The 25188-nt window shown below is 39.1% G+C and overlaps 1 protein-coding gene across 2 annotated transcripts; it reads right to left on the bottom strand.

The window, feature by feature from the left end:
* Positions 1-10699: 10699 nt before the first annotated feature.
* LOC107787998 (ureide permease 1) lies at positions 10700-14999 on the bottom strand. Of its 2 annotated transcripts, none has more exons than XM_016609637.2 (8): positions 14703-14999; positions 14073-14375; positions 12875-13013; positions 12580-12754; positions 12049-12092; positions 11833-11933; positions 11242-11616; positions 10700-11048 (listed from the first exon to the last, which is right to left on the bottom strand). In XM_016609637.2, exons 2-8 carry the CDS (start codon positions 14307-14309, stop codon positions 10896-10898), a joined length of 1224 nt encoding a protein of 407 aa, XP_016465123.1. In that variant the 5' UTR covers positions 14310-14375; positions 14703-14999; the 3' UTR covers positions 10700-10895. The 2 variants fall into 2 exon arrangements, with proteins under 2 accessions (XP_016465123.1, XP_016465122.1); XM_016609636.2 differs by having other exon boundaries at positions 14603-14739.
* Positions 15000-25188: the final 10189 nt, after the last annotated feature.

Genomic DNA, 25188 nt, shown 5'->3' with positions numbered 1-25188 from the left:
AATGATCCAACAAAAGTGTCATTCTAACACCAACAATACAACCCCCATAGTTGCTGCAAAATTAGCGCCAAAGCAGATGCGTTACTATTGAAAATCAGCCACAAAACTCTATTTTTCAGCCATGAAAGTCAGTTCTCAAAGCTCCTTTTAACCACTCCAAAATCCAGCCATAACAAGTAGCAGAAACGCAGCCATCAGATGCGAGCAAATAGTCCAAAACGCTGCCCATTTTCACCTAAAAATGCCCCATAACCAGCCCCTCAAGAGCCATGAAATGCAGCTCCAAATCAGCTTTAAACATTCATAAAATGCAAAAGTTCTCATGAAATAGCTCCATTAACGTCGCTAAAAAATCGAGGTTCAGTCAAGTCAAGTTCGTGAGAGTCTTCTTTTTGTACACTTGATGCCATGCCGATTTGTCTGTGAGGTTCTCATTTTCAAAGTAACAAAGGAATCTCTGGCTAAAAGGTCCATTTCTCCTTTAGTTAGTACTTCCTTCCATGCTTTAATTATTCTCTGTTAATGGTGTATTTAGTAATTAGTTGGTCTACATCACTCAAAGTTGGTATGATGAATATTGATATTTGAAGTATTTGTATGTCTAGTTCTTATGGTATTATCAAGGTGAGATTGTCTATTCATGATAATGACCTGTTAGTTAAACAAAGATCTAAACTAATAACTTGAAAAAGGGTCAAGAGGATCAAAAGACCATTATTTGGTTGTTTCTTTAGTTAGCATTTTGTCTTGTTCCACGTTAGAGTATTCTGTGAATTCGTTTATGGCTATAACTTGTTTTTTGGTTAAATTGAAGTAACAGATGTTAGTAATTGGCTTCATTGATTTCGTTTTGTTGAAGTTGAAAAATATTAATTAGAGAGGAAGGCTACAATTTGTTTTAGCAACCCATCGCAAGTAAAGCTACGACCTAAGCCACCTCTTCCATAATTCTTGTCCATAACTATGACACCATTTGCAATAATCTCAAAATTAGTTTTAGGAAATGAATGATTCATGAGAACCGTAGCTTGCTTTAGGCGTGATTAATAAACCATTGTGACTATGGATACAATTCCCGTGACATAGTTATATGCCTAATTCCAAAATTTGGGGGTGCATTTCATGTAACCCAATTATAACAACTTCGAATAATAAAAAAAATTTAAATAATTTGAGGCGTGCCATGCCAAATAAAATCTCAAAACTCATGACCCTCGTTTAATTAATGTTTTTATCCTTAGAAATCGAGGCGTGCCATTTAGCGAATTTCCATGGCCCTCGCAAAGTTAAAAACGCGTAGTTGTCTTAGGCGCGTTATTTTAATAATATTACTTTCCTAAACTCGGGTGTGCATTTCATGTGACCCAAATCCAAATCGTGAAAACGTTAAATAAAGTGTGTCTCGGACTACAGGTGCATTTCATGTGGCGTGGTCCAAAGACGTATTTTAGATGACGTTGAAATCTTCCTTAAAATAAATAAAAGCAGTTTTCAAAAGTTAAAAGGCACATAGGTTTAAAAGTGTTTTAAAATCAGATAATTAGGTCAATAATAACAGTTGAGCAACCATGCTAGAACCACGGAACTCGGGAATGCATAACACCTTCTCCCGGCTTAACAGAATTCCTTACCCAGATTTTTGTGTTCGCGGACTATAATACAGAGTCAATCTTTCCTCAATTCGGGATTTAAAATCGGTGACTAGGGACACCATAAATTACCCCAAGTGGTGAATCTGAATAATAAAAAATGATCCCGTTTTGATTGTCACTTTAAGTTGGAAAAAGCTCTCTTATACCCCTTTCGGGGGTAGGAAAAAGAAGGTGTGACAATAGTGCAGAGTGTAGTATCAGCACAACCGATCTCATGTGTTGGTAAGTGTCTGGCCTAACCCCGACAAAGTAATGACGAGGCTAGGACCAGACTACCAAATAAACTTGTGCAGTTATATAATATGCAACGGAAAATAAAACAGGAATAGACAAGTAAAGATGGGAGGGGGTATGTGCTGGGGGAAATATCAAGACCAACAGTAATTTAAGAGAAAAACATAAGGACAACTTAGAATTCATAGCAAAACAATAAGGAACTCGTCACCAATCTATGAGCACTTCGTATTATCTATTGTTGCGGCGCGCAACCTGTTCCAAAAAATAATAACACTGTTGCGGCGTGCAATCCGATCCATATCATCCATATCATGTAACACTCCAAATCATGAACCAGATAGTTCTTTTCATGAATCTTCAACTGCCATAAAACATAGGGAATGACCTTGCCATCCTGCATCAATACTGCACCAAGTCAAATACGAGATGCATCACAATAAACTGTATAAGGCCCTGAACCTGTGGGCAAAACCAACACCGGTGTCGTTGTCAGAGCTGTCTTGAGCTTCTGAAAGTTCGCCTCACACTCATCTGACCATCTGAACTGGGTACCCTTCTGGGTCAACCTGGTCATCGGGGCTGCGATAGATGAAAACCCCTCCACAAACCGACGATAGTAGCCTGCCAATCCCAAGAAACTCCGGATCTCTGTAGCTAATGCTGGTCTAGGCCAGTTCTTGACGGCCTCAATCTTCTTCGGATCAACTTGAATACCCTTTGCTGATACAACATGACCCAGGAATGCAACTGAACTCAACCAGAACTCGCACTTCGAAAACTTGGCATACAACTGGCTATCCCTCAAAGTCTGAAGAACCACTCTAAGATGCTGATCATGCTCCTCCCGACTACGAGAGTAGATCAAAATATCATCAATGAAGACTATCACGAACAAATCCAAGTAAGGCCTGAACACTCGGTTCATCAAATCCGTAAAAGATGCTGGGGCATTTGTCACCTCGAATGACATCACCAAGAACTCATAATGCACGTACCGAGTTCAGAACGTTGTCTTAGGGACATCGGATGCCCTAATCCTCAACTGATGGTGGCCAGATCTCAGGTTAATCTTCGAAAATACCTTGGCACCCTGAAGTTGATCAAACAAATCATCAATCCTCTGTAATGGATACTTATTCTTGATTGTAACCTTGTTCAACTGCCAGTAATCAATACACATTCTCATCGACCCATCCTTCTTCTTAATAAACAACACCGGCATACCCCAAGGCAAAACACTAAGTCTAATGAAACCTTTTTCAAGCAAGTCTTGCAACTGCTCCTTCAACTCTTTCAACTCAGACGGTGCCATACGATATGGCTGGATAGAATTTGGCTGAGTGCCCGGAGCCAAATCAATGCAAAAGTCAATATCCTTGTCGGGTAGCAGACCCGACAGATCTAAAGGAAATACATCAGGGAAATCACGAACAACCGGCACAGAATCAATAGGAGGAATCTTGGCACTAGAATCACGAACATATGCCAAATAAGCCAAACACCCCTTCTTGACCATACGCCGAGCCTTCATATAAGAGATGACATTACGGGTAGAATGACCAGGAGTCCCTCTCCACTCCAAACGAGGTAAACCCGGTAAGGCTAAGGTCACAGTCTTGGCATGACAGTCCAAGATAGCATGGTAAGGTGATAACTAGTCCATCCCTAGTATGACATCAAAATCAACCATGTCCAGAAGTAACAAATCTACACAAGTCTCAAGACCCCCAATCACAACTACACAAGAATGATGGACTCGATCTACCATAATAGAATCACCCACCGGTGTAGACACATATACAAGGACACACAAGAAATCACTAGGCATGACCAGATACGGTGCGAAATAAGATGACACATAGGAGTATGTAGAACCTGGATCAAATAAAACTGAAGCATCTCTGCCACAAACCAGAACAGTACCTGTAATAACTGCATCGGAAGCCTCAGCCTCAGGCCTGGCTAGAAGAGCATAACATCGGGGCTGGGCCCCACCACCCTGAACTACATCTCTGGGATGACCCGCAGTTGGCTGGCCTCCACCTTTAGCGATCTGAGCTCCACCTCTAGCACCTCTACCCCCACCCCTAGCTGGCGGAGCGAGCGGCAGAACACCTGGTGTCTGAATCATAGCACAAGAACCATACTGCTGCAACTGAGTACCCACCAATCTCGAACAAGCCCTCCGGATATGACCATACTCACCACACCCAAAGCATACACCTGAATGATGCGGCTGAGGAAACTGAGACTGACCCTGGCAACCTGAATGACCATCCTAAAAACTCTGGAGCGGTGGCGCACTAATAGGAGCTGGTGGTGCACTGTAGGGCTGCTGATCAGAATACTGTATATGAGAGCCACGTCCATCTGAAGCACCGTGAGAAACCTGAAGGGCTGACTGAAAAGGTCTAGGAGGATGGCCTCTACCATACGGATCTCTGCCTCCATACGAGGTACCACTGAATCGGCCTGAATGACGAGGCCTCTTGTCAGACCCCTGACCACCTCCCTATGATAGAACCATCTCAACTCTCCTGGCCACATTGGCCGCCTCCTGGAAAGAAATCTCACTCCCAGTCTCCTTGGCCATCTGAAGTCGAATAGGCTGGATAAGTCCCTCAATGAACCTTTTCACCCTCTCTCTATCTCGGTGGGAAGTATGATAAGAGCATGACGGGCCAAGTCGATGAATCTGATCTCATACTGATTAACAGTCATAGAACCCTGCTAGAGACGCTCAAACTGCCTCCGATAGATCTTTCTCTGAGTAATGGGGAGAAACTTCTCCAGGAATAGCTGAGTAAACTGCTCCCAAGTCAAAGTTGGTGATCCGGCTGGTCTAGCCAAATAGTAATCTCTCCACTAAGTCTTGGCAGATCCAGATAAGCGAAAATTAGCAAAATCGACCCCATTGGTCTCCACTATCCCCATGTTCCCGATAACCTCATGACAACTGTCTAGAAAATCCTGGGGATCCTCAGAAGATGCACCACTGAAAGTAGTAGGGAAGATCTTGGTGAACCTGTCTAATCTCCACAAAGCATCGGCATACATAGCTGCTCCCTTACCGGTCTGAGCTACCACACCCGGCTGAACTGCTCTAACTAGCTAAGCTGCTGGAGTCTGAAACTGGAGAGTCGTCTGCTCCAGAGTGCGAGTAGTAGGAGTCTGGGCTCCTCCTCTAGTCTGAGAGACGGCTGGTGCTACAGAAAGCAAGTCTGCTCGGGTGACACACTCCACAAGGCCCACTAGACAGACCAAAGCATCCTGGAGTACTAGGGTAGCAATAAATCCCTCTAGGACCTGAGCTGGGCCCACCGGAACTGTCTGGGCCGGAACCTCATCATCAAAGTCAACCTGAGGCTCCGCCACTAGTCTACTGCTCTGGGCTGAGCTCTGCCCCTACCTCGGCCTCTAGCACGACCTCGGTCTCGCCCTCTGCCCCTTGTGGGAGCTGCTGCTGGGGGCTCGGGCTGCTGATCGGTGGATGAGGAAGCGCGTGTTCTTGCCATCTGCGATAAAACAGAGTAGAAATTCAATTAGCATTGAGAAACCAAACCGCACGACAGGAAAGAATAAATGTGAAGTTTTTCCTAACTCTGTAGCCTCTTGGGGATATATACAGACGTCTCCGTACCGATCCCTCAGACTCTACTAAGCTTTTCCGTGAATTGTGAGACCCATGTAACCTAGAGCTATAATACCAACTTGTCACAACCCGAATTTCCTACCCTCGGGAGTCATGATGGTGCCTACTCGTGAAAGCTAGGCAAGCCATGTGATATAGAATTACTAACTCTTTTATTTAGCTTTTTTAACAATTTAAACTAACAATGAAATATTAACGATAAATAAATACACGCAGAAGACTTAATCTGATAACTAGCCGAAACCAGTACGGCAATACCAATATACATCTCTACTCGGAATCCAGTGTCACAATATCACAGACCAATTACAAGTACTACATACAAATGTCTAGAAAGAAAAGTAAAATCTGTCTCTGAAGTAAATGAAAATAGAATACATATAAAGATAGAAGAGAACGTCGGGCCTGCGGACGCCTGCAGGACTACCTCGGGATCTCTAACTAGACTGAAGGCAGCCACCCAATGCTACGGTCCAAAAGCTGCCGCTCCGAAATCTGCACATAGTGCAGAGTGTAGTATCAGCACAACCGATCCCATGTGCTAGTAAGTGCTTGTCCTAACCCCGACGAAGTAGTGACGAGGCTAGGACCAGACTACCAAATAAACATGTGCAATTATATAATATGCAACGGAAAATAAAACAGGAATAGACAAGTAAAGATGGGAGGGGGTACGTGCTGGGGGAAATATCAATATCAACAGTAATTTAAGAGAAAAACATAAGGACAACTTAGAATTCATAGCAAAACAATAAGGAACTCATCACCAATCTATGAGCACTTCGTATTATCTATTGTTGCGGCGTGCAACCTGTTCCAAAAAATAGTAACACTGTTGCGGCGTGCAACCCGATCCATATCATTTATCACTGTTGCGGCGTGCAACCCGATCCATTTATATAATTGTTGTGGCGTGCAACCCGATCCAAATATAGTATTATTGCGACGTGCAAACCCGATCCAAATATAATATTATTGCGGCGTGCAACCCAATCCAAATATAATATTGTTGCAGCGTGCAACCCGATCCACATATACAGTTCAACACCAATCACAACGAAAGTCCCGGCAAGGGATCAATAAAGAAACAACACTATCTCGGCAAGGGAATCGACAGTATAAGTAAGTACGTCCCGGCAAGGGAAATTCAGCTATAACAAAACTTGTTCCAACATCTAACTACCTCAACTAGCACCGATACTCAATCGTAATTAATTTCCACGAGAATAATCATAATCCTTGCTCAACACAGAGAATCAACAACTTAGGTATTCGTAGTATTTATTAAGAACACAATAATTTCAATTTAAGACTCACGGTCATGCTTGACACCAACATATAGATACTCGTCACCATGCCTATATGTCGTACTCAACAAGTAATATATAGCAAATAGGACACAACTCCTAATCCCTCAAGCTAAGGTTAGACCAAACACTTACCTCGATGTCGCGAATACAATTCAAGTCTCTACTATCGCTTACCTCTTGATTCCACCACCAATTCGCTCTTATCTAGCTACAAGTTACTTAATTACATCAATAAACATTAAATGAATCAATTCTAATGCATGAAAATAAGTTTTCTAAAGTTTTACCCAAAAAGTCAAAAATCGCCCCTGGGCCCACATGGTCAAAACCCGAGGTACGAACCAAAACCCGATTGCCCGTTCCCCCACGAACCCAAATATATAATTTATTTTGAAATCGGACCTCAAATCGAGGTTCAAATCCCCAATTTTTAAAAAACCTAGGTTTTACCCCAAAACACCCAATTTTCCCCATGAAAACATTGATTTTGAGTTGAAATCATGTGAAAAGATGTTAATGATTGAAGGAAACTAGTTAGAAATCACTTACAATTGATTTGGAGAAGAAATTGCCTTTGAAAAATCGCCCTAGAGTGTTTTGGTTTTGAAAAGATGTGAAATGCGCCTAAGTTATGAACTTACAGGTTGTAGGTATCGCAATTGCCAACCCAGGCTCTGCTAAGCTCACATTTGCGAAGCAATTTTCCTATTTGTGAAGTCGGAATTGCGAACAAGTCGCATTTGCGATGACAGGCCCAAATGGGGAGTATCGCATTTGCGAAGGAAAATCTCACATTTGCGAGGAGGGGCTGGCATGGGCTGTTTCGCATTTCTAACCCAGCCTTCGCAATTGCGATCTCGCATTTGCGAGCCAGGCTTAGCAAATGCAGGCCTGCAATGAAACAACTGAAGTCTGCAACTTTCCAAGTCCAAAATCTACCCCGTGGCCTATCCAAAACTCACCCGAGCCCTCGGGGCTCCAAACCAAACATGCACACCAACCTAAAAACATCATACAGACTCGCTCGTGCACTCAAATCACTAAAATAACATCAACAACTATGAATTTAACATCAAAATCATGATTGTTTTTTAAAACTTCAAATTTTCCAATTTTCTCAAATACGATCCAATTCACGTCATTTCAAGTCCATTTCTTACCAAATTTCACAGACTTATCTTAAATCACATATAAGACCTGTACCGGGTGCCAGAACCAAAATACGGGCCCGATACCATCAAATTTTAAACACATTTCATTTCCAAAACTCATAAATAATTTCAAAAAATAATTTTCTTTAAAAATTCATTTCTCGGGCTTGAGACCTCGGAATTCGGTTCCGGGCATACGCCCAAGTCCCATATTACGGGTCCGGGTCCGTTTACCCAAAATGTTGACCGAAGTCAACTTAAATCCATTTTAAAGTCAAAATTCATCATTTTTCACAGATTTTCATATAATGGCTTTCCGGCTACACGCCCGAACTTGGCACGCAAATCGAGGTGATGCTGAAAGAGATTTTTGAGGCCTCAAAATGCAGAATTTAATTTTAAAACAAGTGATGACCTTTTGTCATCACAAAATCTTTGAAGGAGGTTGTTAATGCACCAGCAGAAGGAAGTAACCATCCAGCATGAGTTCAGGCAAGGGAATAAGATAGCTCATCAAATGGCAAAGAAAGCAACTGCTGATCTAATGAAGGAGAAGAAAGTTTTTGTGGAACCACCATATGATGTAAAATGTTTTGTGGAAAGTGACTTACTAGAACAATATGTTTTGTAAAATTCCTATCTTATGAGCTTACAAAAATTTAGCAGGCCTAGGTAACCAAAGTGTCCTATGTGACACAAACTATAAAAGTCATGTACAACATGTTATATATATATATATATATCATGTTTCTTGTTTGCTAAAAAAAAATTAAATCTTTGAATTTCATGGTAGAAATTAAGGATTTTGGGTAGAAATTAGAAATTTTGTAAAATTGAGATTTAGACCTCAAATTGAGGTCGGATTTCAAAATAAATCACATCACCGGGCTCGGGGGTGAATGAGTAATCGGGTTTTGGTCTGAATCTCAGATTTCGACCAAGCAAGTCTAGGGTTAACTTTTTTTACTCTTTAAAAAATGATAAATTCAATCTTTCTCATTCGTGGGTAGTTTTTAAAGCTTATTTTGATTTTTTGGATCAATAATTGGCTAGATTCGGTTGGTCTGGAGGCTTGTTCGAAAGGTAAGGTCGTGATTGATTGATTGATTTGGTTGCGGAGTGAGGTAAGTGTCGCGTTAAACTTTGACTTGAGGAAATTAGGACATGTTGGTCTATTTACTATGTGAATTACCTAGGGGAACGACGTATATATAAGGTGACGAGTATATATGCGTCGCCATGGGTTAAAGTATGTGGGTAAAAATTGATATATTATACCATGTTGCTTCTTTTACCATGCCTTCTATATTTTAATTAGATTGTTATTCTTTGATAGTTCGCTTCGTGTTTATTTATTAATTTGAAGTTGTTGTGATAACGGAAGCTGAATTTGTAAATCATTACACCACGATTGAAGTAGAAATTGGTTTCCCACCTTGATTGATACTTTGGATTATTATTGTTGTTTGGTAAGGAAGAGTGAAAAGTATGAAGAGTGATGTTGTGCCCTTGATTGCTTTATTATCATTTATTATACCATGTGAGGATAAGAGTAAAGTATGAAGGATGATGCCGTATCATTTCATTTATCATATCATTATTGTATGATAAGGATGTGAGTAAAAGCACGAAGGGTGATGCAGTGCCATTGCATTTATCATATTACATGGTGAGGATGAGAGTAAAAGCATGAAGGGTGATGCCATACCGTTAGATGATTTCATTGCTTTATTTGTTTTTCGAATTTGTAAATTATTTGGCTGCATTGTTTTTACTTCGGAAAGAGGCTACTCAGTCATGAGATTATTATTTCTTATCCTTGCAACCAAACGGCCTAAGTCAATTTTATATATTAATAGTATATTGCGTATTATATTTCCTTGATTACTAATTAATATTTATCGTAGAAATTTACTTATAATTATCTTATAAATAACTTGATTGCATAAATATTTGTTATACTATCAGTGCATACAATTTAGACATTTTTTCTCTTGACCCTGGGAGTGACTTTTTTTCTCCTTTGACCCTTGAGATTTAGAAAACAATATCAATTCATATGGGACAAAGTGTCTCGTCCTTAAAATTATAGGCACAAGAAAATAATCACGGTCAAAAAATTTGAAATTAACAAAAATGACTCTCAGCTAGACGATAACATTCTCTTTCGAAAATGAAAATATTACTCAACATTATTTTGTAAAGTTTGAGTAAAATTCTAGTTATCCCCTCACCATAGCTCATTAAGCTAACATTTTAGGTGATTTTTTAAATTATAAAATACTTTAGAATGATATTTGTATCAGTATAAACTAAACACTTTATAGTGGATGTTTTTTGCTTTTCAAAATAATTATTGATGAAATATTTTTAAATAATCAGACCAAGAAATATGTTAGACTGACATGAAAATATGAAAAGTAAAAGTCTCTCGGAGATAGAGTGATGAGAAATACTGTAGCTTTTCATAAAGTATATTACTAATATTATGCAGGTTTTCCCGCCAAAAAAAAGGGTAGCCCTTTGAAGTATATCTAAAGTGATTTTGACAAAAAATAGGCAGAAAATGTGTTCAAGAATTCACTCATGGGCACTGGCTACAATGTTGTATCAACCAAAATCAATGCTCATAAAGTTGGATAGCAGATAATAAGATTTCACTGATATTGCAGAATAAATCAAGATTTGCATACAATATGCAATAATGTAGAAAGATCTGATTGCAATAGGTGCTATGTATCATACCTATGTACAGTGAGTTTTTGAGTAGATTTTAAATGAACTGTGCTTCTATTCAACAAGAAACAGCAATGTATATACATAACAGCAATATTCTGATTATGATATATACAACAGCATTATGATTTATGGGGTTCTAACTGTCTTTGATGCACTATTTGCGATGTCCTGACGATGCCATAAGTATTCCAACAGCTACTACAAACATAAATAGCATGCCTATTAGGAGCGTATATGTTTTTCTGGATGATCTTCGATACTCTCCAAACAAAATTACCCCCCAAAAGGTGCTCACGAGTGGAAGCGCCTGTAATTACAGCAACATTTCAAATAACTTAGTATACTTGCAGCTAGTGAATAAATTCACATCAAAGTATATCTCATAGCATTCTTCATCAACCTTGAAGATTAGACAAAGAGTAGCACATTTTGAGGTTTCTAGAGGATGGTTGATTTTGATTAGTTGTTCAAAAACTAGAATTTGAATATAAACTACTAACCTGAACAGCGTCTGCAGCTGCGTATCCAGCTGCTTGACCTCCCATGAATTGGAGACCATTTCCAAAACCACACAAAAGTCCTGCCAAAAGAGCCCAACCTCTACCATTCCAGTCATTAAGATACGCCTTAAGAGATGACTTGGGTGCATTTAGAACAGGGCGGTATAAGAAGATGAGGTTTAGAATCATGGCAACGACAAAGCAAGAGATTGAGAAGTAGAAGAATGCTGTATAGACACTCAAGTGTGGAACTCCAGCTTTTAAAGTATGCCACTGATCATTTGTGGCAAGGTTGAATGCTGGTGAGAAGAGAGAAAAGCAAACTCCAGCAAAGAATGTCAGCGACAAACCAATGAAAGTGCTCTTCCCAAATATCTGCATGCAATCACAAGAATGTGACAAACATGGAATGTGTTTTTCCCTTCAGCCTACAGGCAAATCTGACATCTTCCAATACATTTTATTGACATTATTACAACAATATATTTTACATTTTAAACATAAACCAAGAGAATTTTTCAAGGGAGCAGTTAATATTGAAGCGAACATTAAAATTTAATAGGAGAATTAATTCAATAAAGGATTGCCAACCTTGATCGCCCTTCTCCTCTCAAGATCAATAAGGAAAAGCGCAGTCCCAAATTTTGCATTCTCTGTGGAAGAAATTCCCTTTTCCACATCAATTGCACCAACTGTGGAATTTTTAGTATTCCCAAATTAATTCTTTTTAAATAAACGTATAAAGCTATGGATCTAAAAGATGATAAAGAAATGAAATTTCAGTTTTCACATTTCAACTTATAATACCTCTCTGTGTAATTGTTTGTTTGGAGTCAGTAATACTGTTAGCCCTGCCAAAGGTTCAATTAAAATCAACACCAATTTCTGGAGATAATGTGAAATAGTTATATAAAATGTGGGATATGACATCCTTATCAGAGTTTCTGTATACCGTGCTATCTAAAGCTTCTGATTACTAGAGGAAAATAAGTAGATATATTAAGAGGGAAACAGGCTAGAATAAAAATGTCGGTAAGATTGTTGGCTAATAGAAATATGCAGGATCTTGGTTTTTTCGACATCTTTTTCCAGTAAAGTGCACCCCACCTCTACACCAAGTCCAGCAGAAATAGGAGATAAAAGAAAAATATGGCCAACCTATATGCTTGTCTTATAAATGACAGTGCTCTTCTTCTGGGCAGATATACATTATCAACACTGTCATGATAATGAACCTCAGACAAAAATTACCGCCATCCTTCATGTATTTTGCAAATATGTGAAAATAATGCGTTAAGAATAATTAAGTATTGCATATGTCCTCATATTGATGCATACCGAATCCCATCTTTAGAGTCATTTGAATAACTATCGAGCTTTGCTTTGTTATCAGCTGCATTGGATGCATGAACAGCAGAGCCTAAACAAACAGCAATCAAGAAGCATCCAACCCCAGGAAAAAGAATCTCCGCTTTGTTAATTTTGTCATCAAGGTAGTAATTCAAGGTTGTTCCTGTCATAACCAAAGCAAGAGGTGCCAAATTTAAACAAATTACGGTACTACCAATTCCGTTGCCATAGAGGACATCAATCACTACGTCATCTCAATGAGCCAGTGAAGTTAGAATGATACCTATAACCACAGTAATGCTTGAGGAAACGACCTCGGTAACTGATAAACCAACAAAGGCCCAAGCATATTGAGTTGTAAGGTTTCCGATGCTGAGGACCACCCCTCCAATCATTGCAAACACAACACTGGGCCAATTATTCTGCACCATTTGTCCACGAACATGATTTCAGAATCCCAGAAGTTCCAAAATGCAACAATTACCAACAATACATGTGATCAATCTGGTCTTGATAAAAGCATGCACTAAACCTTAAAATGTAGCTAGTAATGATGACTGCTGAAGTCTTCAAGCACTCTTTAGCAGAAAAATATTTGGTTCTAGTAGCACAAAGTCTTCATTGTTTCAGTAGAAATGATCTCTTGGCAGTGAAAGTTAAAGCTAGAAATTAGAAGAAACTAACACAGATGCCAATCAAACTCCCGGTCAAGATCCCAGAGAAATCAATGTTACTGAACATAATGTTACTCTTTTGTTGGTCAAAATGTAAAATTTTATTTAACCAAATAAGAATATATACACCACCCGCTCATTGGACTCGAGAGACAGGCACTTAAAAATAACCAAAAAATGTAGCTTCCGCATCCTCCTATGTTCATTGTCCACTATTTAGCCTCTTACCTTCTGGGAAGAGCAGAGATTAAGGAAGGATAGCTATTCAATCTCTCCAAACTATTAAATCACAGTCCTGTAGGCTTGTTATAATCGCCACGTTCTCAAGTTGCAAATGTTGCAACATCTTTTTTGTATTTAACTAAGTAGAAGTTATGCAACATAGAAAAGGCCTCCAAAAGTCCCAAATGCCAAAACTAGAGTGTTAATTTTCCATTCCAAGACTTCCAGCCAAAGTGTCACATATTAAAATCACTTTTACTCAAATAGAGTACATAGTATTCAGAGTATGACAGGCAATGGAAAACCAAACGAAACCAGAAACTAATTTACACCACCACCTTTAATGTGACACAAAACACTGACCTGACAAGACTAATTGGTTCCATAAGGTCTATACTAAAGTAATTTTTAGTAATATTATAAACTATAATCAGTCCAAACTCCAAAGTTTTGTCAAGTGATAATATAAAAAAGTTCATGATTTGGTGGTTTATTTATTGTATACTACTAATCCTTTCAAATCTGAGTTCTGGATTCACCTCTGCTCATACATATACAAAGTTCTTGACTGTGAAAGGCACCAACCTGGGAGAGTTGTGGAAGGAAATTCGGCTTTTCCAATGTGCCTGTCCCAATCTCACCAAAGGTAAAAGCAATTATAACAGCAGCCAGCAGATTGGTGAAAGTATAATCAAGGTAAGTGTGTTGAGGAAATCTCCCTCTTCTTTCAAGTAAAGTTAGTAAAGCTGGCCATGTCCCTAAGAAGAACAAAGACAATAACATGCAAACAATAGCCCCTCCTTTGCTCTCCACCACATACATTTTTAAACCACTGGATAAAACCCTTTCTGGTGAAAGTGCTATCAAATTGGAAATGCTCCAAAAATCCTACATAAAACAGAAAATGATAAAAAGAATGTTAAAGATTCAATTTTGATCATTGAACAGATTAATTAAATGTAATCCCTTATTCATTGCTGTAAAATGGGAAATCTGCAGATCGATTCAAAGGAAGTCAACCACAATCTGAGAATACAATCAACAATAAACACATAAAAATACAAGGATTTCAGTTCACCAACTATTTCTTTGGTTCTCAAAACATGGACACTCACCATGTTCAGAAGTCAGCAGGTGTAAAGAATCAGTAAAAAAAATGAAAACAAAAGACAACAGAACAGAGAAATGTGTATCCAGAAATTTACTTCAACTTACTTCCAAACAAAGGGGAAAAAACAACCAAGAAAAGAACTGTTTGAGACCCCACAAAAAAACAATCACTCAGAGTCCCACTTCTTCACCAGAAATGAACCAAAAGATGACTAAAAAGGCATAGCGAAAAGGGATATATATATATATATCTGGCGATGATGGAAGAAGAAAGGGGGTTTGAATAAGGAAGTTATTCACTAAATAATAGGAGTAACTGTTATTGGATACGTACAGATACAGACACAAAGAAATTCAGTATCTGGATTTGGCATAGCACGGAATCTCGTGGTCAGATTCTCCAGTTTGACCATTGATGATATTCCAATATTTATAAATATTAGTCAATTTAATTTAGGTGAGTTAGTTTGGTTCGACACGGAGTTTAAATTTTTTTTTTTTGAAACTTGTAGTCTTTAAGAGCCTAAGAGTAAAAGTTTTGTGGGAACATGACATTTGCATGGTTATAAAAACTTTTCATTAAGGGTAAAATAATTATTATGATAAGTTTAAATTCAATTATTTTCAATTGTAAAAATATGTCATTCTTTTTTGAACAGGCTAATAAGCAAAATATGACATTTAAATTAAAATCGAGGGAGCATTAATTATGAATGATATTACTCCATTATTTATTGACAGTTGGTTAGATTATGAGAAAAAATATTGAACTAAAATACTATTTGAAATATTGAAGAAACATTTCAAATTTAAACCTTTTCTTCAAAGGCAATTTATGCCCAAATACAAGTCCGAAAATTTAAACCTTTTCTTCAAAAGCAATTTATGCGAACCAAATATCGTGGAAACTCCTAGTTAATCTAACGGTTCAAAGTTTCCTCAGCAGCCCTGTTTGACTTCGAAGTGTGTCAATTGCATGGGACAAAATTGATGTCACTTCCTGCCAAACTACTCCATTAAATTTATCTTAATGATATCTGTAATAATCATGATCTTGACATATTAAAAATCATAAATTTCAAAAAGAAAAGAAAAAAAAAGAATTGGCATATTATATATAATTTTTTTGTCACATTCTTGTTTTTTTAAAGATTCTATGTTATAAAATGAAATGGAATGTACTCTTCTATCGTGTTGCATTTTCTCCGGAGGCGGCTTAACCTTAGGCCACTAAGGTGGCCGCTTTAGGCCTAACAAAATAAGCTACTCTTCTTATATGTAATTTAACTATTTAGTATACTTTGATTACATTGTCAAGATAAAATTGCATCTCAAAAAGTAAAAAGAATAAACTTTAAACAAAACTATTTAATATTAAACAACTGTAAAGTTTCTTATTACAGCTTGTCTTTAGGCCTTCGGCACCATTGAGACACCTCTGATTTTCTCTTACACACCCCCTCTTCCCGGTCCATCATACTGGAGAAATTCGAAAAGAACGAGTAGGGTCATTTTCTATTTTTTTCACAATATCTATTGGCGAAGTGCTTCGTTTCAAATCAATTCTTTGATACAATCGCTTGTTAAGTTGTGTTTTCCCTCAAAATCGGATAATAATTGAATTTGTAAGTGGTTTTAAGGATATGCGGATTAACGTGATACAAAACGATAAATTAAGTTGCAATCGAAATAAATAATGATAAAGTAAATTCAAACCACACGAATTGACAGTTATAGTCTTGGGAGATCAGTCACACTCGAACTGGATACACTTCAATCAGTATCGAAATATAGAAGAATAAGAGTATTAAAGAGAGGAATAATAATGTATTGCTTTGGAATGTGCGTTACAATATGTTACATGAATTATCAGAACCCCTTTTTATAGTAGAGGAGTCCTACATTAGGTACGATTCTATAAAAGGTAAAAAATCTCTTGATTTGCTGATTGCCGGTTCCTTATTGATAAGTGCCAAGATTTTCGCCGTAATATTCGACCGGTCACTGATATTTCGGTTTTCTATTGGCTATGCTAACAATGTTTCTTCGAGCTTGTTAGGGGCTAGGATCGATTCTGGGATCACGACCTCGATATTTTCGAAGGCAGGCGTTCTAACCTTGGGTTCCAGCCCGATGTGACTTGGGTTTGATCTTCAGTCTTTTATTGCCATGTAACGAGCCCGACCTACCATGCCGTATGCGAGTTTGATTTCGACCGTATACAGGTAGTCTCCTCATTTTTCGGGGAGTATATGATGAGAAACGATATGAGCTTCCGATTTTTACTTCGATACCCTGCGACAGAAACAACAAAAATAAACAAAACGTCTCGTCAGTCAAGTCTTAATTGCTTTAAATGCTTGTTAGTTGCCGGTCGGCCACTCCTAGATGCGAACCGTCGTTGAAAAATAATAAATACCCCTCCTTTGTTCATTCAAACATTATATCCAAACCTTTCTACCTTCGTACCTTATAGATCTTAATATTTTCTGGCACTTATATCCATGTTATTTGAGATTTTTTACAAGAACCTTTGTTCATCTTCATTCCAAATCATCAAGCGTATTCTTTTAACTTCCACTTTTCCCTCATTTTCCTCCATGTTCAAAGAAATGGCGAAGACTTCAAAAACCTTTCCAAAAAAAAGAAAAACCTTCTACCTCGCAGCTGGCTACCTAAGAGAACATTTCGCGTACTGCTGTCGAGGAACCAGTATAGGAACACCCATTGAAAATGTTTGTCCATAGAGGATGTTCGGTAACTGCCGATTTCAAGGTTGAAAAACCTTCCCTCGTACAAGGTCGGTGTGAGGAGGTCTCGAGATACATAGGCTCAATCACTGAAGAGGTCCTCCCTACGGTAAAAAAAGATTGCAATTGGGTTGACGAGCACGTGGTGGTTCCCGGACCCGATGAAGATATCACCACCCACGTCGAGGGATACTAAAGTGATTACACTTATCCCTTTATACTGGGCCCATTGGATCCGGTCATCATCGACTTCTGCAAAAGATACGAGGTATGCCTAGGTTAAATTCACCCTTCATTCTGGAGGATCGTGATCCTCCTTTGATTCTTCGTGAGCAAGATCGATGGATGCCCGTTCACCATTGACCACCTCATGCGCCTATATAGTTCCCTACTTTTGGAGGGGAGGGGGACTGATCAAGCTCATGTATCGGGATAGTAAAGCCCTGTTCTCAAGTATCGATGAAGATCGCGATCAAGGTTGGCTAGGACGTTTTGTCTGAGTGAGGACCTCATATTTGATCCCAGCTGAGCTCATGCCATTCCCCAAGAAGTGGAATATATCACGTAAGTAAAATTTCGTTTTCAAAATTTTATTTTACTCTTTTTTCCTTTATCGGTGCTTTGTAGTGGTGCAGCTGTGGCTCAGGTCCCAAATGTAGTCCCTCAACTTAAGGAGTAGGTCGAGGGAATCGTGATACGAAGTCCATATTTTTAGCGCTCATGGCGCGAACTTTCGAAGGGCCAGTGGGAGGCCCATTCTCATGGTGAGATTCCTTTCCTGAGTGAGTAATATTTGTGTTCCTCTCGTGTGTTAAGTTCTTATTTGTTTCATTTTCTTTTGCAGGTTTATCCAAGGATGTCACACTAAGGCCTCCATACGACGGCGAGAACTTCCCCACCAATTCCCCTTCTCCGAGACAGGGTGATGAGAATAAAAGGAAAAGGGCTCCGAATTCTCCGAACTCGGAAAAGAAGAAACCAAGGAGAAGGCTAGTGTGAAAATCCAAATAAAGCACCAGTGCCCGAGTGCCATCATCGGACTCACTCTACTGGCTGAAGGACGAGTTCGAAGAAGAAGAAGAAGAAGAAGAAGAAGAAGAAAAATTTGATTTGGTGGCCCGCGTCACAGCTCGAGGGGCAAAGGGCCTCTAAATCACAGAGAGGCAAGGCTAATTTGCCTCAATTTAGGGAGGCCGTGGCCGAGGCCTCCGAACTAGAGAGAGGTGAGGCTGATTTGCTCAAGTTAGGGAGGCCGACGAGGAGGTCGTGTCCAAGGCTCCTGGGATATGGGCAATTCCCCAAAGAATGCACTCGATGTGATAGACATCACCATGTCTCCTTCATTCACTGAGTCCATGTATAACGAGGCCTAGATGGTGAAAGAACGTCCCAACGAGGGGGCCCACAAAGCGAACGACCCCCTCCGTATCTTTTTTGATGGTGTGGATTCCATTGCCACAGAGGAAGTCACCGTATTGGGTGATTTAGAGGTGCCGAGAAAGAGTCCATCTTTGGGAACAATCGGGCCTTCATCAAGTCCGAAACTAATCAACTTGTTACCAGCTTCGAGTGTGGATCCGGACCGGAAGCGATCGATCATCACTCTCCATTCCGGAGGATGCTCGGGTGTCACACCTCCTTTTTGCGTGCCCGGCCCCGAAGGGTTAGATGCACGGGTGGAGTTTTTTCCAATTTAAGTGACAATATTCGAAATGAGATTATTTATTTAATTCAGAGTCGCCACTTGGGAAAGGTTTGGCTTTTTGGTGTCCCAAGTCACCGGTTTTATCTTGAATCCCAAATCGAGGAAATTTTCGACTTTTCCAAATGAAGTCTGCGAACCAGAAATTCTAAGTAAGGAATTCTGTTGACCCGAGGGAAGGTGTTAGGCACCCTCGAATCCCGTGGTTCTAGCACGGTCGCTTAAATTGTTATAATGGCTAAATATCTGATTTAAATACAGGTTGTGACTTATGTGCCTTTATTAAGTTTAAACCGCTTTTATTATTATCATTTATTTTATAGAATTACAACGTCGTGAAAATGCATCTCGAACCACGTCACAATCAATGCACCCGTAGTTGTTAACACATTTTGACTCCGTTGGGACTTGGACTTGGGTCACATCAATGTGCACCCGATTTTTAAGAATATAATTTACTAAAGGTCGCGCCTAAAGAATCTAAACGCGTTATTATCTTCGTAGAAGGCCATGAAATTTATTAAATGGCCTATCTTGAATTCTAAATAATTACCATGGTTATTTATTGAGGGCCCCGCAATTTTGCATCTTTGTTTGGCGAGGCTCATCTCTATTTTAGAAAAGGATATCCTAAAATGGCTAAATTTCTAATGCATTTGTCTCTAAAACTAGAAGAAAAGGTACATGCTAATTCAATTATAGGCTTTGGCCTAATCCGGATTTTTTGTTAGTTTCTGATTAACTACTTATAAAGTAAAAAACGTCATGCCTTGCAGGGATGTTTCAGTCGAACAAAAGACTACATATGAGATTGATGAAATGCAATACCTAATCCGAACATTTTTGAGTTGAACTTAACTGAACTTATTTGGCCTAGATTAAAGGATAACTGGCAAGTAAAATACTTTAGTTTGGCAAGGAATCATGTACGAGCTAAACGAAATACAACACTTAATCCGAACACTTCTCGAGTCGAACTTAACTAAACTTGTGTGGACTAGTCTTAACTAAACAAAAACCAAATGAAACAAGAACAGTATTGTATAAGGCCGAAATCGAAATATACATGCCCCTACTGACAAACAACTACAGAGTTAAAGTACAACAGGGTAAACTCAGTCAAATATCGATACATACTTTCGAACTGTTGAATCATAAACTAAATCAATTTTTACAGGCCTGTTAATGTACTATGAATATTACAACAAATACTTGAACTTCTTCAACCCTTTTTTCATTTCATGCTTTCCAACTGTTTTAATTACATCAATATGGGACTTGAAATGTGTACCTGGAAATGCTGAAAATGCAAAGGAGAAGAAGAAGAAGATGTGGAAATCAGCAGCAGAAAGAAGCAGGACTAGCAAATAGCAGCGGGACAGGGCAGCAACAATAGTGAGCAGAATAGCAACAGCAATCAGAACAGCACAAAAGAAAAGGATTCTGATGCGAGGTGGAACTAGAGTTGAAGGAAAAAACAGCCAAGCGAAATAGCACACAGTGTGATGGCAACAATGCTCCAGACAATCCAATTCCGGAATATACCAAATGCCACAAAACAACTAACAATAATCTCGATTGAATTTTAGGAGGAGCAACACTGCCTAATGTATTGACAATAGATGAAGTTCAGACCAACGAAACCAAATTTCTGATTTCCTAATATGTTTTATCTCTTTCTTGCTCTCTTTCTATTTCTGTCAACTCTCTCTTTCTCTTTTCTATTCTCACAGTGTATGTATATCTTCTAATCCCTCTGCCTCTAATTCTGTCTCCTCAGTCAGATGTCTGCCCCTTTTATATGCCTTCCTTAAACCTTTAATAGCCTGTTTTTTTAGAGTATCCCAGTACCCTCCCATGTGCCTTTAACCTTTTTTCAGTTCCACTTTAGTTAATTAAGTATTAAAGCCCATTCACCTTCCCTGGCAGATTCAACTTTTTCATTTTATTATCTAAAAGCAAGTATGGGCAGTAGAATATATTGACAGCATATGCTGTCAAACCATTTTAAAATTAAACAAGGACCTTTATGCAGGCCCCAGGCTGTGCACAATGCACATGCGGTGCACCAATGCACATGAGGTGCACCAATGCAAATGCTGTGCAAGAGTGCACATGCCCTCCAATTCAGCATTTAAACCAAACATCCCTTTTACATTACTAATCCAAATCAACAGCTATAAGTAAACAAAATTGGTTCTTAATTGATTTAACAAATGTTCAACAGAAGCCAATCGATTTACTATGCTCGGACAATTGAAACTAATTGACGACTCATGTCGACTCGACTATATTAGCATTAACGTACACAACCGTAGCCAAAAATCAGACATTCAGAAGTATGGGACACATGACTCAACTTATACTGATTAAAATAGAATGGTACTTTGAGGAATCAGTTAGTCAGTGCAAATTTGGAATACAACCAATACGCATGCCGTATCAGAATAGGAGGAGAGAGATTCAGACAATCACAGATGTTCAAACGAAGTGGACAAACAAAAGTTGATAAAAAAAAATTAAAACAAATATGAACAGTCTTTTAAAACAGATCATACGGACTAAAAAACAAATAAAGGAAAAGAAAGCAGACTTACCTTAAAACTTGAAAAGTTAAAAGTTTGAACTCGGATTGGGACAAACTTTCCTTAAGGCTGAATGGGCTTTAATCGAAGTGTTTCTCAGATGAGAAACACTTCGATTAAGGTCCATTAGACCTTAATCTTTTAGTTTGAACAAAACACGGACCATCGACGAAGACCTTCAAAGTTCCAAAAATTAGATCCGGGATTCGTGCTTCCCTGGTCAGATTCGGACCAAACCAAGCATGGTTTGGTCACGAGGGGGTCTGGGGACTGTCTGGTGCGAAGTTGAGGTCGATTGGTGTAACTCGGGTTCCGACTCGAATCTTCAAATGAAGATTCGAGAAGGTGGGAAGGGATTCGAACTAAACGGCCAACAGATCGATGTTCAGGGCGGTGAGGGGGTTCTATGGTGTTCAGGCGGAGGTCATCGGCGTTCATGCCGCCGGGATTAATGGCGAGAGATAAGGGGGCGGCTAGGGTTTCGTGGGGAAGGAGGTGAAGACGGAAGCTGGGGTATTGGATAGGGGGCAGGGTGTGGTAGGAGGCTTATATATGGAATGGGGGGATTGATTTCAACCGTTGGATGAGACGAGATGGACGGCTTGGATCTGAAGGTTTAAACGAAACGTCGTCGTTTGGCTTAGTAGGGGTCAGAATTGGTTCGGGTAACGGGTCGGGTAGTGGGGTTACGGGTGAAAGATCCGGACCGTTGGATCGGCTTGGTTTAAACGGTTGTGATGGGTTGGCATCGAAACGACGTAGTTTTGGTGTTAAACTACGTCGTTTTATGGCCTGTGGGGTGGGCTGTTTGGACTGGTGGCTTGGGCTCTCCGTTTGGGCATTATTTGTTTGGGCCAATTTTAATAAATTGGCCCAAATCCGGAAAGGCAAGGCCCCTTTTTTTTTTTTATTATTATATTAAAAGAAATACAAAACTAAATAAAATCAAACACCCAATACAATTATTCACACACACGTTAAAATAATTCAAAAAAGGGTAAAATTAAACAAAAAATAAAATCACGGACGAAGATGCCTATTTATGATTTTCTATTTAACGACCGGATTACGGTTTGAATTATGCAGGACACATATATTTTCGATTTTTTTTTTTTTTTAATAAAGTAAATAAATAAAAATGGGCCGAAGTCACAAATAAATCAACAAGGTGCCGCACAGAAATTCAAAATTGTACAGCAGGGCCAATTATTATTTTTTTTTATTTCTTTTTGAAGCGATTGTCGTGCGAAACAAAAATCACGTGCTCACAGCTGCCCCTCTTTGTTCGGAAACACGAAGGGTTTTCGTGCAAAGACAAAGTGAGCGTGTATGAGTGATTTTTTGCCTGTAGACCACTCCGCATGAAGCATTTTTGAAAGATCCGACCGAATCTTGCTTCAAAGATTTCCTACATATCCTGGGCTAAACAGGAATCAGGTCAATGTAGTTCGGGAAGTTTTGGTAGCTGGGACTACCATGGGATTGCAATGCTTGCTGCTACTGCTGCTGCTGTTGTCACTTCTACGTTACTGACCGCCTTATTACAACCAAAGAAAAATTGAAACTGAACTAAATACTTATATGCATGTCAACTGCTAGTTACAAGATCCCTATTTATGATTCTTTGGCGACTTGATCTTGAGTCTTAGTTGATTGGGCTTGGAGACTTCGATCTGAATCTTGATGCTTGCGAGTTGTGGCGACTTGCTTAATCTCCGGGATACTCAGTGAGACGCGACTGGCAGAGTTCTGGACCTTAATCAAATCTTGGAGCGATCCGCCTTCCATTTTCTCCAGTATCTCGGGACATCTTCTTTTCTTCTTTGATTTTGAGTTGAGACTCATCTCGCGGGTCATTTCGATCCGTGTGGCTCGAGGTTAGACCTGCGGGAAAAAACAAACAAACGAACGAAATTTTCTGCCCCAGTTTCACTAGGAAAATTTCGTTAATTTTTCACCAGGAAGTTTATAAAATTGATGAAAGAGGATATGAATGCCCAGTTCAGGGTTGGAGCCCCAACATCGGCTAGCTGGGGAGAGGTTCGGTTTGGGGTTAAAGACCCTAACGCCAAACAAAGGAAAATTCAGTTTAGGGTTTAAAACCCTAATGCTGACTAAAGGAAAATTCAGTTTAGGGTTTAAAACCCTAATGCTGATTGCATGGAAAAGCTCAGTTTAGAGTTTAAAACTCTAATGCTGGCTAAAAGGAAAAAGTTCAGTTTAGGGTTTAAAACCCTGATGCTGACTAAAGGAAAATTCGGTTTTAGGGTTTAAAACCCTAATGCTGATTGCATGGAAAAGCTCAGTTTAGAGTTTAGAACTCTAATGCTGGCTAAAAGGAAAAAGTTCAGTTTAGGGTTTAAAACCCTGATGCTGACTAAAGGAAAATTCACTTTTAGGGTTTAAAACCCTAATGCTGATTGCATGGAAAAGCTCAGTTTAGAGTTTAAAACTCTAATGCTGGCTAAAAGGAAAAAGTTCAGTTTAGGGTTTAAAACCCTAATGCTGACTAAAGGAAAATTCAGTTTAGGGTTTAAAACCCTAATGCTGATTGCATGGAAAAGCTCAGTTTAGAGTTTAAAACTCTAATGCTGGCTGAAAGGAAAAAGTTCAGTTTAGGGTTTAAAACCCTAATGCTGACTAAAAGGAAAATTCAGTTTAGGGTTTAAAACCCTAATGCTGATTGCATGGAAAAGCTCAGTTTAGAGTTTAAAACTCTAATGCTGGCTGAAAGGAAAAAGTTCAGTTTAGGGTTTAAAACCCTAATGCTGACTAAAAGGAAAATTCAGTTTAGGGTTTAAAACCCTAATGCTGATTGCATGGACAAGCTCAGTTTAGAGTTTAAAACTCTAATGCTGGCTGAAAGGAAAAAGTTCAGTTTAGGGTTTAAAACCCTAATGCTGACTAAAAGGAAAATTCAGTTTAGGGTTTAAAACCCTAATGCTGATTGCATGGAAAAGCTCAGTTTAGAGTTTAAAACTCTAATGCTGGCTGAAAGGAAAAAGTTCAGTTTAGGGTTTAAAACCCTAATGCTGACTAAAAGGAAAATTCAGTTTAGGGTTTAAAACCCTAATGCTGATTGCATGGACAAGCTCAGTTTAGAGTTTAAAACTCTAATGCTGGCTGAAAGGAAAAAGTTCAGTTTAGGGTTTAAAACCCTAATGCTGACTAAAGGGAAATTCAGTTTAGGGTTTAAAACCCTAATGCTGATTGGCTGGGGATAGAGCTCTAGAATGCTATACGATCATTTTTCTGAGTTTTCTTGTTTTAATAGAAAAATAAGAGGGAGTTTTGCGGGAACTTACCTTTTGAGTGAATTCCTTATTGCCAAAATGTTTCTTGTACCTGTGTACCTTCTTCTTTGGGAGACACCTGCTTCTTGCACGGTTGTCTTGGATTAATACCTGTTTCGACTTAAAGAACAATTGTTAGTTCGAAAATGACGGTCGGTTCGGTGACCTTGATCGTTCCCCGTTGCTTTGTTGCGTCTTCATTTCTGTTGTGAAGTCCCGCCATTGATTTGATTCATATGCCGAAACCCTTTAGACCGCTCA

Source organism: Nicotiana tabacum, chromosome 18, assembly GCF_000715075.1.
Source record: "Nicotiana tabacum cultivar K326 chromosome 18, ASM71507v2, whole genome shotgun sequence".
Taxonomy (NCBI): Eukaryota; Viridiplantae; Streptophyta; class Magnoliopsida; order Solanales; family Solanaceae; genus Nicotiana; species Nicotiana tabacum.
Note: the sequence above shows the minus strand (reverse complement) of the source record. Positions and strands in the feature narration are given on the sequence as shown.